The sequence below is a fragment of the Fusarium keratoplasticum genome, chromosome 8, assembly GCF_025433545.1.
Source record: "Fusarium keratoplasticum isolate Fu6.1 chromosome 8, whole genome shotgun sequence".
Taxonomy (NCBI): domain Eukaryota; kingdom Fungi; phylum Ascomycota; class Sordariomycetes; order Hypocreales; family Nectriaceae; genus Fusarium; species Fusarium keratoplasticum.
The window spans coordinates 884,889-905,782 of NC_070536.1; the positions used below are offsets into that span (position 1 = coordinate 884,889).

Sequence of the window (20,894 nt, forward strand, 5' to 3'; positions counted from 1 at the left end):
CAGAATCTTTCCCCAGATGTCACCTCATCGAGTAAGTTCCCGCAGATCCCGTTGGGCCCCACGCACACAATGTCACCTCAGCATTGACTGGCCGTGTGGCTATCTACAGAGAAAGTGAAGACAATGGTCATGGCTCGCATCAGAGAGTGAAATGTATAAAAGAGACAGTTCTGTTTCTCCTGCCACCTTTATAATCTAGCCCAGCGAATATGGGCACCTATCAGAGTCGACATCAAGCAGCAACTTTCCTCTTCGCCGACTTCTCTAGCTCTGCCATTATCTGAACCAACTTCTCTGTGAGATGCGGAACACGCATCCCAGTGAAGTTTTCTCGGACAATACTCATGATAGTCTCCATGACCTTATCCGGCTGTGATAGCGGCACGCTCACAAACACATCCTCCTCTCCAGGTACCTCTGATCGCCGTCTTATGCATGGCTGCCCCTGTCCAAACCCTTTGAACCGCTGCAGAGCAGTGCTTTCTTCTTCATCCAGGTACACACTCTGATTTGTGAGTCTTGTCGTTACCTGAGACTGGTCGGAGAGCAGCCCGTAAACCCAGAATGCCAAGGTGGCATGATAGAGAATTATGACGGGAGGACCTCGTATTGAGCCCTTTGGAAGCGACATGACAAGCTGCATAATCTGAGCCGCGTAACAGATGGTGTGTCTGGCGTCCTCGCTCTTGACCCAGTCGCTGATGGTGGGGTAGACAGCACGAGCTCGCTCCGCTCCATCCATGCCGGCAAATATTTGAATCTCTTCAAAAGGCATATGGAGGTGAAGCAGACACAGCTTAAGCCGGAGGTTGAGCTCTGAGTCCGGCGAGAGTTGAGGCGCCAGACTGAGTTCGAGATGACCAAGCAACTTCAAAAGCTCGTCCTTCCTGAGTTCCGTGACGAGGGTATTCCAACGGCGCGGTCGTGATCTCTGAAGAGAAGAGAACTGTAGATACTCCCGGCACATGGTCCAGATACATGAAAGTACCGCCATACCCGCAGTGTAGATGTCGACCGGGTTTGCTGGATTGTTGAGAAGATCAGGATTGTCAATAAGGTCGGCAACAAACACCGGCTTAACGTGCTCTTGGGCGGCCATGTATGACTTCCACTGCTCAGGACTCCCTGCCGTCCAGCCCTCTGGACTACCTGGTAGTGGAAGAAGGACTTCAGCATAGGAGATAAGAGGGTTGACCAGAAGGGCCATGGACACGCCCATGTCGTGAGTAAGCATCCTGAAGGCGAGTCTCTTAAATGACTCATTCTCGACCCAGTTCAACCACTCCTGTCGGAGATCAAAGCCATAGGCATCCCCGACATTGGTATCTGGGTACGCAGTAGGCTTGAACTTTCCATCACGCCTCATCATCGTCAGGATTGGCTGGAAGAAGCTTTCTGCAATCTCAACCTTTCGAGGGAGTCCGCTCCAAATGCCGACCTCGATGGTGATGAGAAACGCCTGCAAGAGCTGAAGGTCTCTTACAAGGGTGTTGTTTCGTTCCCACTGCAGACATGGTTAGTCGGGACGTGTCATCTCACACAACGAAGAATACTCACCCTCCTTGAGATTGCCAATCTCAAGCATTCTTGCATCGCCCGGCCAAGCTTGGATAGCGCAGGGTCTGATGTTAAGACAGCCCCGATGGCAGCCATAGCTGCGACAAGCTCTGGTCGCTTCTCATTGGGGTCGAACGAGGCGGCGTGGATAAATGACCCTGCACGTGTGTGTGGTGAGGTTAAATAGTACTGTAATAGTGTGTCAAGAAGCTCCACTGAAGGGAATGAGGCAACTGCCTTGGATAGGCTATCGGATTGACAACTGTTCACAATCATCATCAAAATCCTGTCACGTGCTGGTCCTCCGAGTTTGGCACATGTAACGCGTGTGTCGGCATCCAGAGAGACTCTAGACTCTGGTGAGGGGTAGTCCAATGTCATGGAGGGAAGGGAGAGGTTGTGATCCTCAGCCCCAGCATGATCTTTCGCGTTGGGGCGAAACCTCCAGTGGGAATTCTGAAAGGCCTCACTGCACATGGCGGCAGGCTGGCCTGGGTCCATATGAGATGTGCGGGGGGTTTGTGTGCCTCGAGGCGTGGGCTGGAACGTGTTGCTAACCTCGAAAGGGATACTGACATTGTAGGAGTCGAGGAATTGGAGGTCCATGTCGTCTAAGCCGTTGTATGTGCTAATCTCCATGTCGTTGGTGGGGGTGGAGGACCATTGTCCGGATAGAAGGTTGAGATCAGGGAAGTGGAAGAAGAGGGGGTTGGTTTCGATGTTGAGGGAGGGGTCTATAGACTGTTAGTCCCATCAAGAACGGTAATTCGGGCATTGCAGTGTCCTACCTAGCGTCTGGAATAGGTGTTGCGTAGTCTGTGGTGTCAACACATCCAGAGAAGCTTGCCCTCCCATGCTCGGTGATGTAGATGTCTGGTCCATGCTAAGTGGGTTGCTGAGAGATGTCATTGCAGGCGCATCATCCTGCGTAAACATGGACTCGTCTTCCTGGGGGCACGTCTCTGGTGGCGTCATGACCATGTCGACGTCGGTTGAGCCAGGCCATCTGCACTCGAGGCCCTTCTCCTGACAACGACGACATGGCTTTTCTTCGCTACAACGAAGATGGTTCGACGCGCATGCTTTGCACGCTTTTGTCACCCTCCCAGGCATGAAACGCGTCTCTCCGACAGAGCCGCCATTACTCTCCCCCGCTTGCGAACCGTGACCTGCAACGTGTCTCTTCAGGAGATCACTAAAGTCAATCGTTAGCCGAGCATTATGGGAGAAGAGCAGTACAACTCACGGTCTTGTGAATGCCTTTGGGCAAACATGGCACTTGTACGGCTTTGTCTGTGTGTCTGAAAAGTTAGCAGTCGCGTCAACCATTCACGCCTGCGACATACGAGAGCGCACGTGACGAGCCAGGTGATCCAGACGCTTGTAGCTCTTCTGGCACGAGCCACACTGGAACATGCCAGACTCGGTAGACATGATGCTATTCACCCGGTGGACGTCGGGAAAACATACGAGAACGGTTCGGGAGGTGGAGAGGACGAAGGAACAGGAGCCAGAATTGACCGGTCGATGACTGTCTTTATCGCAAATTACCCGGCCATCTCGGATGCGGAGGTGGCGTCTGGGGTGCGGGGAAGCTGGCGAATCGGTTGAGGTTCTTTGGTCAATAGATCTAAAGCTAGATCAAAAGGGCATCGTCTCCGCGGTTATTCTCAATAACTAGCCAAGGGTGAAAAGGTCGGGGTTGTGGTCGGGAAGCTCTCTCCACATCCCGACGGACCATCGCCACCCCACATGAGCCACCCTAGAGCAACTAAGGGACACAAGATTTTTAACAAACGCTGTATCGTTTCTTGTAATAAGGATTTTTTCGATTAGTTTTCCTTTTTCACTAATTGTAACTGATCGAAAGTGAACCCTTATTGTGTACCAATTAACCCAATTTGGATCATGGGTAAGTAGTTGGTCCAAAGTTCACGGTATACACACAGACTAACCTCCGCTTAGCTCAGCTCACACCAGTCCACTTCTTTTCCCATGGGTCAACCATGATGCTTGGAGAGGAATCCGAAGCAGCAGATTACTGGAAGAAAGCTGGTGATCAGGCATTGGCCAACAAGATCAAGGGTGTTGTCATGATGGTACGAGGATCCAATGTTTCAAGCGACGTTCTAACAAGAAGCAGGGAGCCCATTGGGATGCTCTCGGGGATCGAATCGAAGTCGCTACGAACCCTCAGCCTGGAAAATCTCCTGTCGCATACGTCCACCCTTCAAAATACGTCGACTACAAGCTTAACCCCGACCTGGAGACGGCCGAGCGATGCATCTCGCTGCTTTCGAAGGCGGGATTTGATGTCTCTGGAAACCCGACCTTCGAGTGGATCCATGATACGTATCTTATCTTGATCCGCATGTTTCCCAACGGCTGTCCGCCCACTACTCTCATCTCCATGAACGGTCGCTTCGACCCGCACTACCATATGAAAGTCGGCCAAGCACTGCGATGTTTGAGGAGTGAAGGATATCTCATCATCGGATCCGGTGGAGCCGTACACAATCTCTACCGCAACATCTGGGGTCCGATGGTCAAGTATACGGACAATTTCGGGCAAGAAACGCCTCCGGAGCCGTGGGCCTTGGAGTTTCGACAAGCAGTCGAGGATGCGATTAAGAACAATACGGGGCCTCATCTCCGACGCGCAATGACGCGACTGATGAAGCACCCGCTCTACAGAGATGCGCATGCGACAGATGATCACTTCATGGCTGCGGTGTTTGTCGCTGGTGCTGTTGGCGACGAAGAGGATGAGGGAGTGTATGGGGAGCTCAAGGCGGAGACATGGGAGTTGACAAACATGTGTAATAGCCAATTCACGTTTGGGAGTTGGCCAAGGACAGTTGCAACCGCATAGCTGTTAGGCTGATGAGAGGTTTCAAGATATCAAGAGTATGAATGCTTCATTTCTAGCTCTGCCTGCTGATCGTTTGGACTTGCCGGTGGTGTGCTCTACCAGCGAGGATGTAGCATAGAGCTCCGACAACATGTTGATGAGATACTAATATAGATGGAGCGGCCTCGCTCGATGGCGCTTGTCGGGAGAATGTCTCGATCTTCTCCCCCGAACCGGACTAGGCACACCCGGAGTGGCGCTTTCCGGTCGGTCGGGGAGATTGTGCCCGGATCGTGGAGGCAGTGTTGGCGCTAGACAACGGCTGTCGAAGATGCCGCCATATTATCCAGGGAGAGATCGGCGCGGCGAGAGTGTGACCCAAGTTAGGGGGTCGATCAAATAGCATCTGCCGATGGAAAACGTGGTCTGGAACATGATGGCCCGGGCAATTGGTCTGGTCGTCAAATGACGAAGAGTCTTTGGTATGATAGGAATGCAATGGATCGAGGCGATTTGATGGACATGGGATTCAATAATTCACAGTTTTGCATGCAAGGGCAAGGCAGGTAGACCAGAGAAAGCCCGGGTTGTGAGTTATACATCCATGGCGTGCGTTATGGAGGTTTAATGGCAACTTGGCAAGTCACAGTTGTGCTGACAATTCGCCCTTGATATAAATTCAAGTACTTTTTAAAGCTTGGGTAACAAGTAACATCTCAAAAATAATATACATTAAGGTCTATGGATGATCCAATGCGAATCACTCAGTAAAGTGCTGACCCAGGCCATCCTCGTTTACTTGCATGCCCGGAATCAACAAAGAAGAATAAATAATCATGTCATAATTCATGTACATTTAGCTGGAAATCTGTTCATGTGGCCGCGTTAGCACTCGATCTTCACATATTTCTGGAAAATTGTGTCAATTACCTCGATGATAGCAGGACCAGCGGCGACGGTGTCATCAGACACAGCATCCTTGCATCCAGTGAGAACAACGTAGGTCTGGCCGGCAAAGCCTTCGGGGATCTCAACTGAGAAGCCGCCGTCGACAGCCTTGGCCTCGACAAAGGTGGGACCAGTCACGGCAATGAAAGCAGCGTAGACCTTCTGGCCGTCGGCGCCCTTGAGGGTGTACCCAGGGGTCTGAAGAGTAACCATGTCACCAGTCTTGACAGGCATCTTGGTGGAGGGGTCCAGAGCCAACTTGGGGAATGCCTTGACGGGAAGGGCGGGGTTTTCCTTGGGGCAGCTCGTGATGAAGCCTGAAGCAAGGGAGTAGACCTCGTTGATGGTCAGGGGGGCGTCAAAGGGCTGGGGGAAGGGCACCTCCTTGAGGTGGCCGCGGATGTATGACGAGTGCCTTGCCTCAACGGTCAGGATGGAACCGGCAGCTGTGAGGTACGTCTTGCTCATAATGTCGGCGGCAGCGCCCAGGTAAGCGGAGACACCGACACCCTCAAGGATGGAGGCTGTAGCCAGGAAGCTATTGACATCAGTGACGCCAAAGTTGTATGTGCAAGCTGCAACGGGGGTGACACCGGCGGCTGCAGAAAGTCATTAGCAAGAGGACCCTTTTTGGTGGATGGATATCTGAATTACCCTTAAGGCCCTTGGTGAGAAAGTCAACATGCGATGTCTCATCGCTAGAGACCTTCTTGATGTTGTTGTAAAAGGTCGAGTCGTACCCAGTGTCGGCAAAGTTCTTCTCGCTGAACATAGAAAGGCCTTCACGGTAAAAGGTATCCTCAAGATGCTCGAGTGTGAGGGCATAGTTGAGGATGACTCCGTCGTTGATCTCAGAAGCACGCTTCTGAATCGCAGGGGCAGCAGAGGCAAAGCCAGCGGCCGCGAGGGCAACGGTAGCAGCGGAGAAGAGCATCTTGATAAGATTGATACGTGGGTGAGGGTGTTAAGGAATTATGGTGGTAATAGGGATGGAGGCTTGGGAATGAGCGAGCTTGTCTGGTATGAATGACTTCGTTAGTGAGCGAGTGCGACTGGTTTTATTTACAATGAAGCCATTAATATCAGCACCATCTGCCGTGGGAGATGATACTCAACCGCTTTCCATGACATCCGCAGTCTCCCTCCCTGCTTTCAACCGTCGGGCAGTTTCCATCCGTCCCGAGTTCCGTGTTGCCCATCACCAGTCTACCGAATCCAATATGGCTCACAGCAAGTAGATCGGGCAGTGACGCAGCACAAGCCAACTAAGCAAAGTGAACCTATCATTGTAAACGGAACCCGTCCCGTCACCTCACGGAGGACTCTCAAGGTCAAAAATCGACGCTAGGCACGTGAGGGAATCGAGCAGAACAGAACAAGATCGGCAGGGACTCTGGGGATCCGCGCACGGCATCTCACAGTCCCGTCCTCCTCTAGCGTCGAAACTTGTTTGTCCCTCACCCGAATCGGTCGGAGAGTGTGGAGCTATCGAAGCCCGGGTTGTCATCTTTCCGGGAGACTAACGACGTTTTAGCTCGCTCATCTCCAACCGCATGTCTTTGATTCCAAGACATTGCGGGAAAAGTAGCTAGGACCTGCCGGACGTGCGCCACGGTTAGCGCTGGATTGGTATCATAGACTCGGTGTCCGGACGAACTGGTTTTTGGCTGATACAACAATTCTACCTACCGATATCCTTGCTAGGCCAATCTTGAGAACGGCATTTGCATCCGAATTGGTAATTCTTAGCTTGGATTGTCGGCATGCGTGCAAGCATTGATGAGTTGAATGAGGCAGATGTTGATCTTAAGCCATCTGTCTCCTGATCACTGACTCCCAAGTAATTCATAATATCTCAATCTCCTTTCTCTCTGCTCCTGTCTCAAGCATCATCATTCGCTCTGTCTTACACTCATTCCACCACACTACGCCACCTCGAAGCCATGAAGTTCTACGTCGTCGCTGCCCTCGCTCGTAAGAGAATTCCCCTCCTCACATATGCTTCACGACCCTGACTAACGACCCTTCCAGTCCTCTCAGGAGCCCAGGCTGCCGAGTCTGTCTCTACTACTGTTACCTGCAGTAGCTGCCCCTCTCACTCTTCGACGCCCGACATGGTGACGCGCTCCGCGCTGCCAACTATATCCTGCACTGAGAAACCTCTGACTGTCGTCACCGACGAGTCTGGGTCTTCTTCCATGCCATCTGGTGCCGCAGCACCCACTGGTTCTATGCCTGCCTCGACTCCCTCGCCTGCTGTGCCTGTCAATGGGGCGGGTAGCAATAAGATGGGTACTATGGGAGGAGTACTTGTGATTGCGGCCGTTGCAGCTGGCTGCATTCTGTGAAGGGCGATTTCTAGATAAGAGGTCGGAAGGTGCACTTCCATGTAATAATTCTGCTTCATAACTGGTGCGTTTTGGCAAAGAGGCTTTTGCTTTGGGTTCGGTGCATAGTGGTTCGTCTAGATATATCACAACATATCTTTTGGATAATATTCTATTGAGTTTAAACAACCAGGCAGTCGGATCTCGCTCGCTGGTGTTAGAGTCAAGACAATAGGTTTATCTTTCCAATACTCCAAGTGTAATTCCCCGTCTGGTATCCAACTCCCACCTCATATCCGCCATGCAATGGGTGTGCCAGAATTCCTTGGAAAGTATCTAGCTTGGAATGATAGGCAGCGTGATGTAGTTCTGAAATTGGGGTCCAAAGTGAATATTGTTGAGGCCCTGGAAAGTCTCCGGAGACCTGCTTTCTGTCAGTTCTTTCCCTGTAATTACTTGACGAGAATCTCACCTGTCTGTCGGATCGTCATGCAAAAAGATGCCCGATCCCTGAGTATCTCCTGATGACACCTCAAAAACTAGCTTGCCACCCTTTTCAACCACGACATTGGTTGGCCAGACCTCAATGTCCACGGCATAGATCTCACCCTGTATCACGGGCAAGACATCCTTGCTGGTGTAATTTCGGTGGGGAAGCCACTGGCGGTGCTTGTGGTTCTGCTGATCGACCTGCCGCAGCGATGTCCTAAGCCAACCTTTGGTCACGGGCACAGGGTCTCCCGCGGTGCCCGTATAAAAGACCTCCTGTCCTGATGGGTCTATGTGGCGGATTGTGACGAATAGGTCAATGTCGCTCGGTGTTGGTCCCGTCGGATCTGGAGTAACCGAGACGTTGAGATGGGCAACAACGTGTCCTGTAATCTCCGTCTCTGACTCAAAAGGAGTCGTCGAGAATTGGAGAAGCTCCGGTTTCTCTAGCGTGCCAAGAGCTCTATAAGACAGCTTCTTTCGGTCGTTGTTTGGTCCGTTCCAGGAAAGGCCTAGGTCCGGCGTAAGGAAGAGCTTTGTGTACTGGGTCCGCGCGATTGGCCATTCATTCTCCTCACGACGAGGATACACCTTTTCTTTCTCGGCGTCGTTGAAGCCGACATTTCCCTTGCGCAGAACAAGACTTACAGGGGGAACCTTGCCCTCTTGGGACCAGCCGACCCTGTCATCGCCTTTGAGAAACGCATCCAAGAAGCTGAGCTGAACATTGACCTCTTCTTCGTAGTAGAAAGGAAGATCATGGCGGCCTGTAATCATCCGAAGGTACTTGAACTTTGATCCGGCATGAGTATAGCCTTCAATGTTGCCTCGTAGGTGAAGGAGAATACCTCCCCAGTTGCCAACAGACAGCAAGGGCACCTCGATGTCACCCATGTCATACTCCTTGGACGCGTAGTAAGGCTCGTCTCGGAAGCGATTCTCCAGGTTGTCCTTGGTCTGGTCTTGCCGGTTTGCCTCGAGTTCCTGTTCGGGTAGATCACCCTCAATCGTGTCAGGACCCCAGTTTCGCGAGCTTCGACCTGGACGTCCGTACTGATTCGTGATAACCTGTCGATTCCACCAAAACTTGATAAAGCCATTGGAAAGGATTCCTCCGTGACGGCATCTGTCCCGGTAGTAGTCTGACATTCCCTCCCACGGCACAATAGCGCTTAGACCTTTGGGCTTACGGGCAGCTACTCGCCATTGGCTTCCGGCGTAGTAGCTAATACCCAAGAGGCCAACCTTGCCTGAGGACCATGACTGCTCTGCGGCCCATTCGACCACGTCAAAAAACGCCTCGCTCGTGCCCCTAGACATGGTGTCAAGGAGACCAGGGGACTGCCCGAGACCCCTCTCATCAGCCCGAACAACGGCATACCCATGCGTCGTCCAGAAACCTGGATCTGGGGTTTCCCATGCTGAATGATCAGACTTGTGCTGAGGGTTGACCTCTGAAAAAGACTTGGGATGGAAACTTTGACGTGTTAGGAGTAAGTGGAACAGTTTGGAGGAGAGCTTACTCTTTGTAGTGAATGTCTTTTCCATATGGGCCGTAGGTGACCAGAACAGGCACCCGATCAGAGCCCTTAGGACGATAGACGTTGCATCGGACTAAACCAGACCCAGATTTGAGGGTAACTGTGGCGTTTTGCTCAAAGATGTAGGGAAAGGATGTATCATCCACGGTGTGGATGTCCTTGATCTGATTAGGCATTGTGGCGAATGAGCACAAGTGTGAGCAGGGGGTGATTGACAGCGGATAAAAGGCTCGGTGTTCAAGATAACTCTAGATCCGTCTACTCCCTGCTTCTTTTGAATACCCAAAACGTCATGATGCAAGACAAGCCGAGTATTGAGCCATGTGGGGGGTTCCGATCCGTGGTTACGTGGGGCCGACTCCCGATCTCCCCCTCCCCCTCTTCCCCGGATTTCATATCGGGAATCTACCGGGAATGCGCAAGTTATGTTGACCAGCCAGGTCATGGGGTATTCAGCCGACGGCTACTCAACTTCATGCCGAGTGATGAGTACTTGTGGGAGTGTTACCCAGTCATCTGTTGGCTGTAGCAACTGCGACCTCGAAGATCACGCAAGAAACTATGACCGGCACCTCAGAAGCAGCCCCCTTGAAGATTTTAGTGGTTGGAGCAGGTGAAAATCGCATCAATCATGTCCCACGTTGACATAGCTAACACTATCTAGGCATTGGAGGGTTGACTGCAGCTTTGGGCCTCCGTCAACAGGGCCATGAAGTGACGGTCAGTCCAACTTCTTGCTGATTGAAAGGTCGTTTGGAAAGCTGACATCTTGTAGTTGTTTGAACGTTCCCATTTAGCCAAGGAAACTGGAGCAGCTATTCATCTCGCCCCGAACTGTCATGGCATCCTCAGGAGGTTCGGAGTTTTCCCCGAAACCTTTGGAGCAAACCCAGTCAATGGAGTGAGTAATGTGACACCGTGAAGTCGAAGCATAGCCGCTAATGGCGTGTAGGTAACGGAATATGATGCTGCTGGAAAACTCAAATTTGACAATGACCTGTCAAAGGCCCTTCGCATTTGGCAGCATGTAAGGGCCCGGTCAAATATTTCGTCGTTGACGAGTTGGTACTAATGGATTATGCAGCCCTGGGTGCTGTCTCATCGTGTTCAGCTACATGAAGACCTAAAGAAGCTTGCTGTATCCTCTGAAGGCTTAGGCACACCGGCTGTCCTTCAAACATCAAGCCAGGTTGTGGATGTTGATCCATCGACTGCCACAGTCAAGCTTGCCGACGGAACATCAATCTCTGGGGACCTAGTCTTAGGTGCAGATGGCGTCAGCGTAAGATTATCTCACGTAAATCCCATCTGTTGACCTGTATTCTGACAACTTACAGTCAATCACACGACAAATTGTTGTTGGACCAGGTGTCAAGCCCTATGGGTCGGGAAAGAGTGCTTTCAGGTTCATGATTCCCTGCGAAAAGATTGGAAAGAACCCAATCACCAAGGAATTTCTAGATCGACAGGGCTATCTGACTATGTGGATGGGTGACGACAGGAGACTGATCATGTATCCTTGCTCCAACAACACCGTGATGAATTTTGTGGGCATCCACCCGAGCGAAATTTCTGCTGCTGCCTCCAAAGGAGATGGTAAGCCTTGCCAAATATTGTGTTGAGAACCAAGATGGCTGATTCAGGACACAGGTTGGGGCCAAGGGGGAAGCAAGGAACTACTCCTCGATGTGTACAAGGGCTTTGAACAAAGGGTTCGATCCCTTTTGGAGTTGGTTGATAGCAGCGAGCTCAAGGTCTGGACTCTTCTTGACATGGAGCGCATTCCGACTTGGCACAAGGAGCGACTAGTCCTGCTAGGAGATGCCGCACATCCGTTTTTACCTCGTGAGTCTCTAACGATGGCATGATAAGAAGAAGCCTTACTAACATGTGTCGCTTAGATCAAGGACAAGGAGGTATTATAAAGGCGCCAAATGTCTTGGAGCTATTGATTGCTGACAACAATAGGTGGCATTGCTATTGAAGACGCGGCGTCCTTGTGCGCACTGCTCCCACGGGGCACCCGTAGGGAAGATATTGCAGATCGACTTGCTCTTTATGAGAAACTTCGTGACCACAGGGCTCACAAGGTTCAAGAGTTTACTCGACAGGCCGGCATGGATCTCAACGATGAGAACCGCGGCGACTTCAACAGTGAGACACCCATCTGGATTATTCATCAGGATACTAATGGCTTGCAGTCATGGAGTTCATGGGCTATAATTTTGGCCATGACGAGTGGCACAACTCGACACGGGCACTGAAGGAGCTCCTGTGGTCTCGGAATGGCGGTGTTTACTGGCGGTCCCCTGTTTCCTTTGGGCCCATGCCCAGCCCACGCCAGGATCACTATGGGCGTCCAATCCCCACTCAAGATTCGCGATTCACGACCTACAAACTTCGGTTTAAGACTTCTGCCACGCATCTCAAGACCCTGCTACCGACACCTGCATTCAGCTTCTACCAGCCGGGAACCATTGCCGAAGCCAGCTTTCAATGTACCGAGCTCAAGGACCTCAAGTGGCTTGGTGGAGGTGGCTACAATTTCTTTGGCCTCTGGATCCACGGTGTACAGTATGAGAAGAAGGATGGGAGCAAGCTCCGCGGTTCGTTCCTTGCAGTCCTTCTTGAGTCTCTGACCGACCCTATCGTTACTGGCCGAGAGGAATTGGGCATGCCAAAGATCTACTGCGACATTGATGTTGAGAAGCAAGGTTCCACTGCCAGCATCCGATGCAGCTGGAGAGGCGCAACCTTTGTCGAGATGGCCTTGGATGGTCTCGGGAAAGAGGCAAACGTATTGACCAACGGAGCAATCGGCAATCCCCCTCCCCCAGATGAAGGACTCTTGGTCTACAGATACGTGCCGGCCGTTGGAAATCCCGGAGTCGCAGATGCAGCTTACCCAGTGTTTCTCCAGAATGGGCTGGCGAACAACCCGCCAGAGGTTGACAAGGTGACTGTTGGCAGTGGAGGGCGGCTCGCCTTTACGGAAGGAAACTGGGAGAATCTGCCAACTCTTCACCATATTGCCGCTGGATTCTCGGAGATACCGGTTTATGACATTGTTGAGAGCAAGGTGGAGGAGGGACACGGTGTTGATGATCTCGCGCATGCAAGGCGGGTTGAGTAGATTCATGTTCGTAAAGGTTTCGATTGTTAGATTCTAAGCTAGATGCAATTGACTCAACAACATCTCTCATCAATAGAAGACATTTCGAACTCCAGCTTTCTAGTAGATGCCGGCTTATAGTAGTGGGGTCGGAAAACTGTTCTCACCTGTCAGTCCTGCACAAATACCTCCGTGAACAAGCCCCCCAGGAACTAGTTGCACTTGCTATTGGAACATATTGGGGAGAATCTTGTTTTGATTTATACGAAACAATCTATGCGGCAACCTAAAGCGAGCGGCTTGGTGTTAATCGGCCGATACATTCACCAAATCCAACCCCTGAGGAAGCCTCTCCTGCTACCGCGCTAATCCGCACAACGTCGCCATCTTCGAGATATGTACGCTGTGACCCATCACTTAGAGCTACAGGCTTCGTACCACCTTCAGTCGTCTCAAGCAAGCAGCCACGACTCCCATCAATGGAGCCACTGACTGTGCCTGTTGCCAAGATGTCGCCGGTCCGGAGCGCGCTACCAGAGCTCACGGCATGTGCGAGAAGCTGAGGCGGGCTCCAGTACAGGGAGTCTACAGGACAGACACCAATCTTTGTGGCGGTCGATCCGGTGAGGATCTCGACTTCCATTGTGATGGAGTAAGTTGAAGGCTTAGAGTTTCGGAGATACGAAGGCAGCGAATCCTGCTGAGGACAACTGCCGGTTTTGAAACGTTTCAAGGCTTCGAGTGTGATTACCCATGGAGATATAGAAGTTCCGAGACTCTTTCCATTGAATGGTCCCAGAGGATTCATTTCAAACCCTTGGATATCACGGGCTGTGAATCCTGTTAGTCTCCATCACCGCAGCACAAGACGACTTACTCACAACTCCAATCATTGAGTATAACGAAACCAAAAATGTGCTCCTCAGCATCCTCAGCGTTAAGTCTCTGCCTCATAGGCAGCGGCTTTCCGACAATCGCCGCCAGCTCAACTTCGTAGTCAACCTGCTTCGAAGGCCCATAAATGATGGCCTTCTCGCTGAGGGGATCCGTGACAGACTTGTCCCGGAACTGTCCCATAGGACGCTCAATGTCGGTCCCAGAAACCACGATGGAACTCGTGCGCCCTTGGTACCCAATAGGAAACTTGAAGAATGAAGGGGGCGGCTTCGTGCTGCCAACGACTATGCGCCCTGCATTTGTTACGTGTTCAAGAGAGCAGGAGAAGTCTGAACAGTTAGTAATAGTATCACTGTGTTTTCTGGGAGACTAAGTACCTGAAAAGTCCTTTATTTCGACAGGCAGATGCATTTTCACCGAGGATACATCCTCTTGTGCCGTAGAGGGGAACCCTCCCACCCCATCTTGATGGAACACGTCTTGGATTGTCTGGCGAACCTCCACCGACTTGGATCTCGGGAGCGCAGCGAATTCGTTTAGTGTGCCTTGTCTAAAGACCCCCTTTGGTAGATTACCAAAGAGTCCATTGTCCTGTAGGTCGTCGAGGAATAGCACAGTGTTCCCTAGCCTGGTAACAGCTTGAGGGTCCTGATGCTTGGCAGACGACGCGATGCCAAATGGGATGTTCTCATCTGAGAAATGGTGTGAAAAATCCATCATGTCTGGTTTCTCAACGATATTCGTAACTGAGCAAGACAGCGGAGCAAGTAAAGTGTCACTATTCATAAAACGCAACCTTCCATCATGAGGTATTCCTAACAACCTATTTCCGGCTCGGAAGTCGGCCCCGGAGATGTTTGTCGGAGCGCGAAGACAGGGAGTGAGGCGAGGGTCGGGGGCGTCTCTCCACATCCCGATCGGCAACTAGCGACGGTAGAGGATCCCCGGGGTAAGGACCAATGCACTATAGAACACCCCATACTTCAGCTTACAGCTTGGGTACGCACCAAGAATCGCATACCGAATCGCCTACCGTAATCCAATCAGTTTCAACATGGCACTCCAAGGAAACCTCAGCCACCCCAAACGCTACATCACATCTCACAACAGTGAGGGAAAAGCAATTATCGACTCGTCCGTCCCTGAGGAAGCACCCTTCTATGAGCTTCCAGACAAAGTTGCTTCATTCGCCTCTTGTTATGTCACCCGAGAATTCCCTGTGCAACTTGACGAAGGGGCGGATGTGAAGTCCTACCAGGACTTCCTCAGCAGTCCTCCAGGACTAACAGTCTCGACCGGTACTGTCCTACGCTATGTCGATATGAGCCCTGGCATGACATCTCCCATGCACCGCACCGTCAGCCTTGACTATGGCGTTGTTCTAGAGGGGGAGGTTGAGCTTATTCTGGACTCTGGAGAGACCAAGTTGTTGAAGAGAGGTGATATTTGCATTCAGAGAGGAACCATGCACGCTTGGAGGAATACCAGCGACAAGGATTGGGCAAGAATGCTCTACGTTCTGCAGCCATCGACACCAATTACTGTGGAGGGAAAGCAACTTGGTGAGGATTATGGTACCATGCAGGGGGTCAAGGCATCAAAATGATCGAGTTGTAAAATAGTATGATCACATTTGTCTACAGTTTAGCATTCAAAAAATGACAAAATTGAGGCGAATCTTCATTGAAACAAGACGAATAACTACATACTTCCACGCTCATAGCTCTCCTCCCACCTGATATCTAAACACTCGATCCGTCAGTCTCCCAAAAGAGGCCCTCCAATACTGTGCAGCACCCTAAAGCACGTCATTAGTATGTCGTCATTCCAGAGTTGAAGTGTAAGGCATACGGCGTTGATGTTCAGGCCCGTAAACATGACTGTGATGAAAACACGCTCCACTGGACTTGTGTAGACTCTCACTTCAGACTGATCTCTGTTTCTGTTTATGGCCCTGTAGGCGGGCACGCGGCGATGTTGTGTATCCCACTGGCGGTCGATTGGTGATGGAACTGGAGCCGACTGAGTGCCAGTTTCGCAGGGCTGGGGCTGGGAGTGGTGGAGCTCATAGTCTGCCAACACATGACTGTGCCAGTTTCCATTCAGCGCCGCGGCTGATTCGGTTGTAGTAATGGTAGACATGTTGAGTGCGGTGTCAAATGAGTCGTTGCTGTACGGAGGGCGAGGATGGCGGGCAGTGATGATACTAAGCGGAACGATGGGCGCTGGCAGGCAAGCCTTCAGTTGTAAGCAATGTGGACTCTCCAACTCGCCTCTTCGGCCCATTCGCGGTTCGGCAGATTAATTCGATGCCGAACCGTGACGCTCGGTGCTCGCTACTCGGCATGTGGAGGAGACTCCGAGACCACATCCCGAGCCGGTCGGGAGACCCCGATGCGGCTTGCTAAGGCCATGTGCTTTCTCACGAAGCCTTCCAGGGGGAAAAGGCGTGCTTATTTGGGTGTTTGTCTCTCGCAACCGCTTGAGGTCTTCGCCATCTAGCTGAATAGCGTCCCAGCCACACACACATCACAATGACGAAGCCATTCACAGCAGTCAGGTCCGCCGCCATAGACGGCCGAGTCCTGAATCCCTTCTACAGGAAGACCCAGCTCAAGCAATTACACAGCACGCTTGCGGATAACGCAGCCCGGATCCAAGAGGCAATCAAGAACGACACCAACCACAGACCAGCAGAGATCAAGGGCGAGTACTGGCTCGCTCTGAAGTGCATCGCGGATGCATTTGCGTCAATCGACCCACAGAAGTGCCTAGAAGATGAGTATGCCATCTCAAAAGGACGCGATGATCCAGACAGCCGGAGTCCAGTTGGCATTGTAGTCATTGAACCTTCTTCGCATGCCTTTTTGTACAGCCTCATCGCGGCCCTGGTGCCAGCTCTTGCAGCAGGTAATTGCGTGATAGTTAAGGTAATTACCAAGGGGTACAATCAAGTTTCAGACAGAACGCTGACTATGAAAGGCTCAAAACTCTTTGCTGGAAACACCATCTCTTGTACTGGGTCTGATACAGGAGTCTCTGGACAAAGATATCTTGGAGGTCACGAGCCAGCAAGTGAATTCAGAAGACATCAACCACCCACACATTCGAGTCCTCCAGAATGGCTCAACACGTTCGACATCAAATCAAGACCTGGTGTCAAACTCGAAAGCACCAGTTCTTGCATTCGTGGAGCGAGATGCCGACGTGCAAGCAGCAGCAAAGGCCCTAGTTTCGTCTCGCTTCGGCCTCGGTGGAAAGTCTCCGTATGCTCCAGATGTTGTGTACGTGAATGAATGGGTAAAGAAGGATCTCTTGCGTTCTCTTGTCCAACAAAGTACCGACTTCATGGCCAACCCAGCTTCGTCTCGGAGATCCGCCAAAGCGGCAAAATCCGAGCTTGCCAAACAAGCCGAAAAAGACGGCTCTGTCAATATTATAGCATCAGGGTCTGGCGGACTCATCCTGGACGTTGAAGATAGGTACGTTCGACGAAATAAGAATGCAGAGATCAGTGCTAATGGCAATTAGAAAATCTACTCTACTTGGGCAAAAGGTGGCAGAAAACTGTCTTGTTATTCACTCCGTCACCAGCATGGACGACGCAATCGATGCATCTAGGAGGTAAGAGTTAACCCAAGTTCCTCAGGACTCTTACTGATTTGTATAGTTCTGGTCCACTTGCAGCAGCATATATATTTACTACCCCGAACATGGCCAAGTATATGTGCCAATTTGTCGACGCGACTGCCAGCTTTGTGAACCAGATCCCAGCTGAGCTGATGTGTAAGTAATCGTCGCTCTCGAGTAATATGACAAAGTTAACAAGTGGCAGACTCACCGATTGCTCCAGAGGGCCATCCCCCGCAACCAAACAGCTACAGAATCTACCAACAGGACCTCTTCTCTAATCCAACCCCCAAGTACATCACAAACTCTTCCACCAGCGAGAAGCTTGCCAAGTTCATGAGCGGATCGTCACCTCATGAGCTAGTTGCCCTAGATCGGGAAGCAACGACAAAACTTCCAGAGATTGTGAGGTTGAAGAGAGCAGGAGGCATTGGCTTCTTCAACCAGGGGATTGTTACAGGCTTGGTGCTGGCTTTGACCACGCTCCTTTCGGGGACTGGGTTGCTTGGGTACTATGCTGTAAAGTACTGGCGGGCTCGAGCTCTATAGTTTGCGGTTGTAACCTTCACTGTTGATATCTAGTATGTTTTCTTTGGCGCCCGGTTAGTCCATCACTAGGTAGTCTTGTTACGGGTTGTAACCATATTATAAGCACTCAAAACCCTCGGACTACAAATGCAGCACTTGACTCGTGGTATCTTCGTGGTAGGCTAGATAATATCAAAAATCTCATGTACTTCCGCCGTAGCTCCCAATGACTGAAGGAATTCCCCATGCATAATTCCATCAACAAAACATTCACCGATAAACTCATACACCCCATCACTCGACCCATCCTCATTCTTAACCGGCCGCAGCAGGTACGGCACATTTCCACCATGCAGCACCGCAATCACATCTCCTACCTTGGAGGGCCAAGGACACAGCCCAAACTGTCCATTTTCGGCGACAAAGAAGCAAGGATCAAGGCATGTAGGCACATAGTCTGTCCCGTGCCACTCTAGCTCTGGCATACCAGTGGGTGTTAAAACTTGCAGGTTTGGCCTTTTGACATACTTCCAGTGAGCGATGACGTGATCTTCGTACTTGTGGCGAGCCTTTTCGACAGTCTCGTCGTTAGGCTTGAGGGTCCAAAGACCCGTGAATCCACATGGATCAAAGAGCTTGTCAAAAACTGCGCAAATGTCGCTTTGCTCGCCGTTGTCGTGGGTAAATGGGTAGAGGTATTCGATGGGATAGTGGCTGATGGCAGCAATCTTGGAGACGTAGTGGCCTGATAGCCGGATGACCAGAGGATCCGAAATCTTGAGGAGGTCATCGTTGGGCTTCGTTTTGCCACCTGCTGAAAACTTGAAGCGAGTGTTGAGATTTGCTTGAACCCATCTTGAGTTTCCAATGGTGCTGACAGACCAGGTTGGTCTATTAGGCTCCATCTCGGGATAATCTGAGCCAACAGTCCTTCTCCATGTTCGAGCTGGATGGCAATGAACAGCGGACAAGATGGCCAGTGAGTCGTGCTCTCGAATCCACCAACGAGTAAAGTCTGCAAAGACTCGTTCCGCGGGTTTGTCATAGTTGGGGCGGATCAAGTCATCCAGGTCTTCAGCCACATGAGTTTCGTCTGCAAAAGTGAGAAGAGCAAACAACTTGTCCCGAGGATCTGTTGCCTTGAGGTCCAGTCCCGCGAAGAAAATGTCGTAGATACCAGAGAGTTTCCCTGAATCTTCGGCGTCCACGGGGGTGATTGGAGTATCTGTTGTTCTCCCTTTTGGCTTCAACGACTTCCAAATCGGCTGCATGATGGCTTGCGACATGATATGTGGGCTCTGGCCTCGGAAACGCGCATCTCCTAACCAGGTATTGACCTGCAAAAGCTCTTCCCAGGGGACTTGTTCGCCTGAGCAATGAACCAGAGCCTGATTCGCAGACAAGGCTTCCTGGACAACCCAAACTCGAGTGAACCAGGGATTTTCAAAAAGCGTGCTCATCAGGAAAGACAGCTGCGTATTGTTGTACCAGCCCGCAAGATCGATGATTTCTCTCGACCAACTCTTTTCATGGATATCGAAGACCTCCCACATGCCCTGGAAAGAGATGGGGATTTTTTCCTTCTTCTGAGTTTCCATGTGGGCATCTATCTCCTCCAACGACAAGTCGTGAGAAGTCCCTGAGCATGCGCAGCGATCGCCACCAGGGCACTTTCGGTCGTTGTAGTTGCAAATATCTCGAATAAGATGAAGACATGTTTCGACGCCGACGTTGTTTTCTCCGAGCCAAATGTGTACGGTCGAGGCGAGCGAGTAGATGGAGCTCATAAGCGTGACTTGTTGAGCTCTCTCTTCAAGATCGTCTTGGTTGATACATACGGCATCAATCCAGATTATCAAAGCCTGGTCCTTTTTCCTCAAGCGTCGAAGGGCTTCTGCAGCTGATCGACCGACACTGAATCGTTGGAGAGCCCCATCAAGCTTGACGTCGTCCTTGCTAGGCGCCAGAAAGATGTTGGTGCGGTCTGTGACGTCTCCCCAACAATATGATAGCGCATCAAAGCTGAGAGAACTATTTTCGGCTTCTTTAAGGCTGGCCTGGCTGAAATATGCCTTGATAGGGTCGTCGAATTCGCCTGGTTCGACGTGAAGAAGTCGAATTTCTTGATCGTTGACGCTCAAGAAACTGTTGTAATGCTCTGTGTTGGAAAACAATTGTAGTTCATCGAGCTCTTCGTGGATGGTCTTAGTCTCATATTCGATCTTGATCCGACATTCCTTGACGATATTCACCCAAGCCGTATAGATTGCTCTCGGAATGAGTTGAATGACGTCTCCAGGGCGCAGAGCTTCGATCCAGAGTCGACGACGGGGTCCATCATGAAGATGCCACCTGGCGTTGAGCTCAAAGAACTCGTCATTCGCCAGGCGATTGTGAAAGACGGTGATAGTGCGCAAGTCTCCTCGACCCTCTGGACGCTTGACTGAAGCGTCGAACCATGTGAATGATGGCTCTTCCTGTTTACTCGCCCAGCCTATCTAGGTATTAGCGACGAGCCAAAAGTACGATGCACACTAGCTTACCTTGATCACGCGATATAGCGGTAAAGTTGACTGCTACAACTTTCCTAGCATCCGCGGGAACTTGTACTTCGACATATGCCCTCTCGGGGCAGTGGTCATGGACCTGGAGAAGCTCCTTGTGCTCTGCAACACACTCTTTGATTGTGGCGCTCATTTTTGAAAGATGGCAATATCTTGAATGGTGTCATATTCTGCAATCTTGTTCAGGTCTTGAGGTATTTAACCACCGTGACCCGTGAGGAAACCCATGAGCCATGACCATCCCCTGTAATGAAACTCAGCCATAAGGCTACGCGAAATATGCACCGTCGGCCTTCGGACTTGGATTCCACCAGTAAGAGGCTATGAAAGAATTGAGGGTGCAATCGCAGGGCTGAGCCAGGGGCGCAGCAATGTAACATCTGTGGGCCAAGGGTCCCAAATTTAGAGCCAAGAGGTGGGCTCGCATCTTATCGCTTCTTGCGGATGCCT

At 51.2% G+C, this 20,894-nt stretch overlaps 11 protein-coding genes across 11 annotated transcripts; 5 read left to right on the plus strand and 6 right to left on the minus strand.

The window, feature by feature from the left end:
• Positions 1-232: 232 nt before the first annotated feature.
• Positions 233-3,116, minus strand: NCS57_01010000 (uncharacterized protein; the record flags this gene model as incomplete). Its single annotated transcript, XM_053059855.1, has 6 exons — positions 233-1,504; positions 1,558-2,291; positions 2,346-2,752; positions 2,804-2,858; positions 2,904-2,995; positions 3,109-3,116. 6 exons carry the CDS (start codon positions 3,114-3,116, stop codon positions 233-235), a joined length of 2,568 nt encoding a protein of 855 aa, XP_052910249.1.
• A 349-nt stretch (positions 3,117-3,465) lies between these two features.
• Positions 3,466-4,429, plus strand: NCS57_01010100 (LigB domain-containing protein; the record flags this gene model as incomplete). Its single annotated transcript, XM_053059856.1, has 3 exons — positions 3,466-3,469; positions 3,523-3,656; positions 3,701-4,429. 3 exons carry the CDS (start codon positions 3,466-3,468, stop codon positions 4,427-4,429), a joined length of 867 nt encoding a protein of 288 aa, XP_052910250.1.
• An 864-nt stretch (positions 4,430-5,293) lies between these two features.
• On the minus strand, positions 5,294-6,290 carry NCS57_01010200 (uncharacterized protein; the record flags this gene model as incomplete). The annotated part of the gene is made up of 2 exons (XM_053059857.1): positions 5,294-5,955; positions 6,011-6,290. 2 exons carry the CDS (start codon positions 6,288-6,290, stop codon positions 5,294-5,296), a joined length of 942 nt encoding a protein of 313 aa, XP_052910251.1.
• A 1,009-nt stretch (positions 6,291-7,299) lies between these two features.
• On the plus strand, positions 7,300-7,704 carry NCS57_01010300 (uncharacterized protein; the record flags this gene model as incomplete). The annotated part of the gene is made up of 2 exons (XM_053059858.1): positions 7,300-7,330; positions 7,388-7,704. The coding sequence occupies 2 exons, from the start codon at positions 7,300-7,302 to the stop codon at positions 7,702-7,704; spliced, it is 348 nt and encodes a 115-aa protein (XP_052910252.1).
• Positions 7,705-8,019: 315 nt separating this feature from the next.
• NCS57_01010400 (uncharacterized protein) lies at positions 8,020-9,889 on the minus strand (the record flags this gene model as incomplete). The annotated part of the gene is made up of 3 exons (XM_053059859.1): positions 8,020-8,107; positions 8,156-9,649; positions 9,696-9,889. 3 exons carry the CDS (start codon positions 9,887-9,889, stop codon positions 8,020-8,022), a joined length of 1,776 nt encoding a protein of 591 aa, XP_052910253.1.
• Positions 9,890-10,274: 385 nt separating this feature from the next.
• On the plus strand, positions 10,275-12,846 carry NCS57_01010500 (FAD-binding-3 domain-containing protein; the record flags this gene model as incomplete). Its single annotated transcript, XM_053059860.1, has 10 exons — positions 10,275-10,326; positions 10,378-10,433; positions 10,489-10,614; positions 10,666-10,740; positions 10,798-10,995; positions 11,051-11,309; positions 11,364-11,558; positions 11,615-11,629; positions 11,682-11,867; positions 11,915-12,846. The coding sequence occupies 10 exons, from the start codon at positions 10,275-10,277 to the stop codon at positions 12,844-12,846; spliced, it is 2,094 nt and encodes a 697-aa protein (XP_052910254.1).
• Positions 12,847-13,111: 265 nt separating this feature from the next.
• NCS57_01010600 (Fumarylacetoacetase) lies at positions 13,112-14,439 on the minus strand (the record flags this gene model as incomplete). Its single annotated transcript, XM_053059861.1, has 3 exons — positions 13,112-13,656; positions 13,707-14,051; positions 14,100-14,439. The coding sequence occupies 3 exons, from the start codon at positions 14,437-14,439 to the stop codon at positions 13,112-13,114; spliced, it is 1,230 nt and encodes a 409-aa protein (XP_052910255.1).
• A 337-nt stretch (positions 14,440-14,776) lies between these two features.
• On the plus strand, positions 14,777-15,328 carry NCS57_01010700 (Cupin-2 domain-containing protein; the record flags this gene model as incomplete). Its single annotated transcript, XM_053059862.1, has 1 exon — positions 14,777-15,328. One exon carries the CDS (start codon positions 14,777-14,779, stop codon positions 15,326-15,328), a length of 552 nt encoding a protein of 183 aa, XP_052910256.1.
• Positions 15,329-15,439: 111 nt separating this feature from the next.
• NCS57_01010800 (uncharacterized protein) lies at positions 15,440-15,945 on the minus strand (the record flags this gene model as incomplete). The annotated part of the gene is made up of 2 exons (XM_053059863.1): positions 15,574-15,945; positions 15,440-15,520 (listed from the first exon to the last, which is right to left on the minus strand). Exons 1-2 carry the CDS (start codon positions 15,862-15,864, stop codon positions 15,440-15,442), a joined length of 372 nt encoding a protein of 123 aa, XP_052910257.1. The 5' UTR covers positions 15,865-15,945.
• Positions 15,946-16,256: 311 nt separating this feature from the next.
• On the plus strand, positions 16,257-17,901 carry NCS57_01010900 (Aldedh domain-containing protein; the record flags this gene model as incomplete). The annotated part of the gene is made up of 5 exons (XM_053059864.1): positions 16,257-16,652; positions 16,705-17,204; positions 17,254-17,346; positions 17,393-17,508; positions 17,558-17,901. The coding sequence occupies 5 exons, from the start codon at positions 16,257-16,259 to the stop codon at positions 17,899-17,901; spliced, it is 1,449 nt and encodes a 482-aa protein (XP_052910258.1).
• A 161-nt stretch (positions 17,902-18,062) lies between these two features.
• Positions 18,063-20,577, minus strand: NCS57_01011000 (HET domain-containing protein; the record flags this gene model as incomplete). The annotated part of the gene is made up of 2 exons (XM_053059865.1): positions 18,063-20,374; positions 20,424-20,577. The coding sequence occupies 2 exons, from the start codon at positions 20,575-20,577 to the stop codon at positions 18,063-18,065; spliced, it is 2,466 nt and encodes an 821-aa protein (XP_052910259.1).
• Positions 20,578-20,894: the final 317 nt, after the last annotated feature.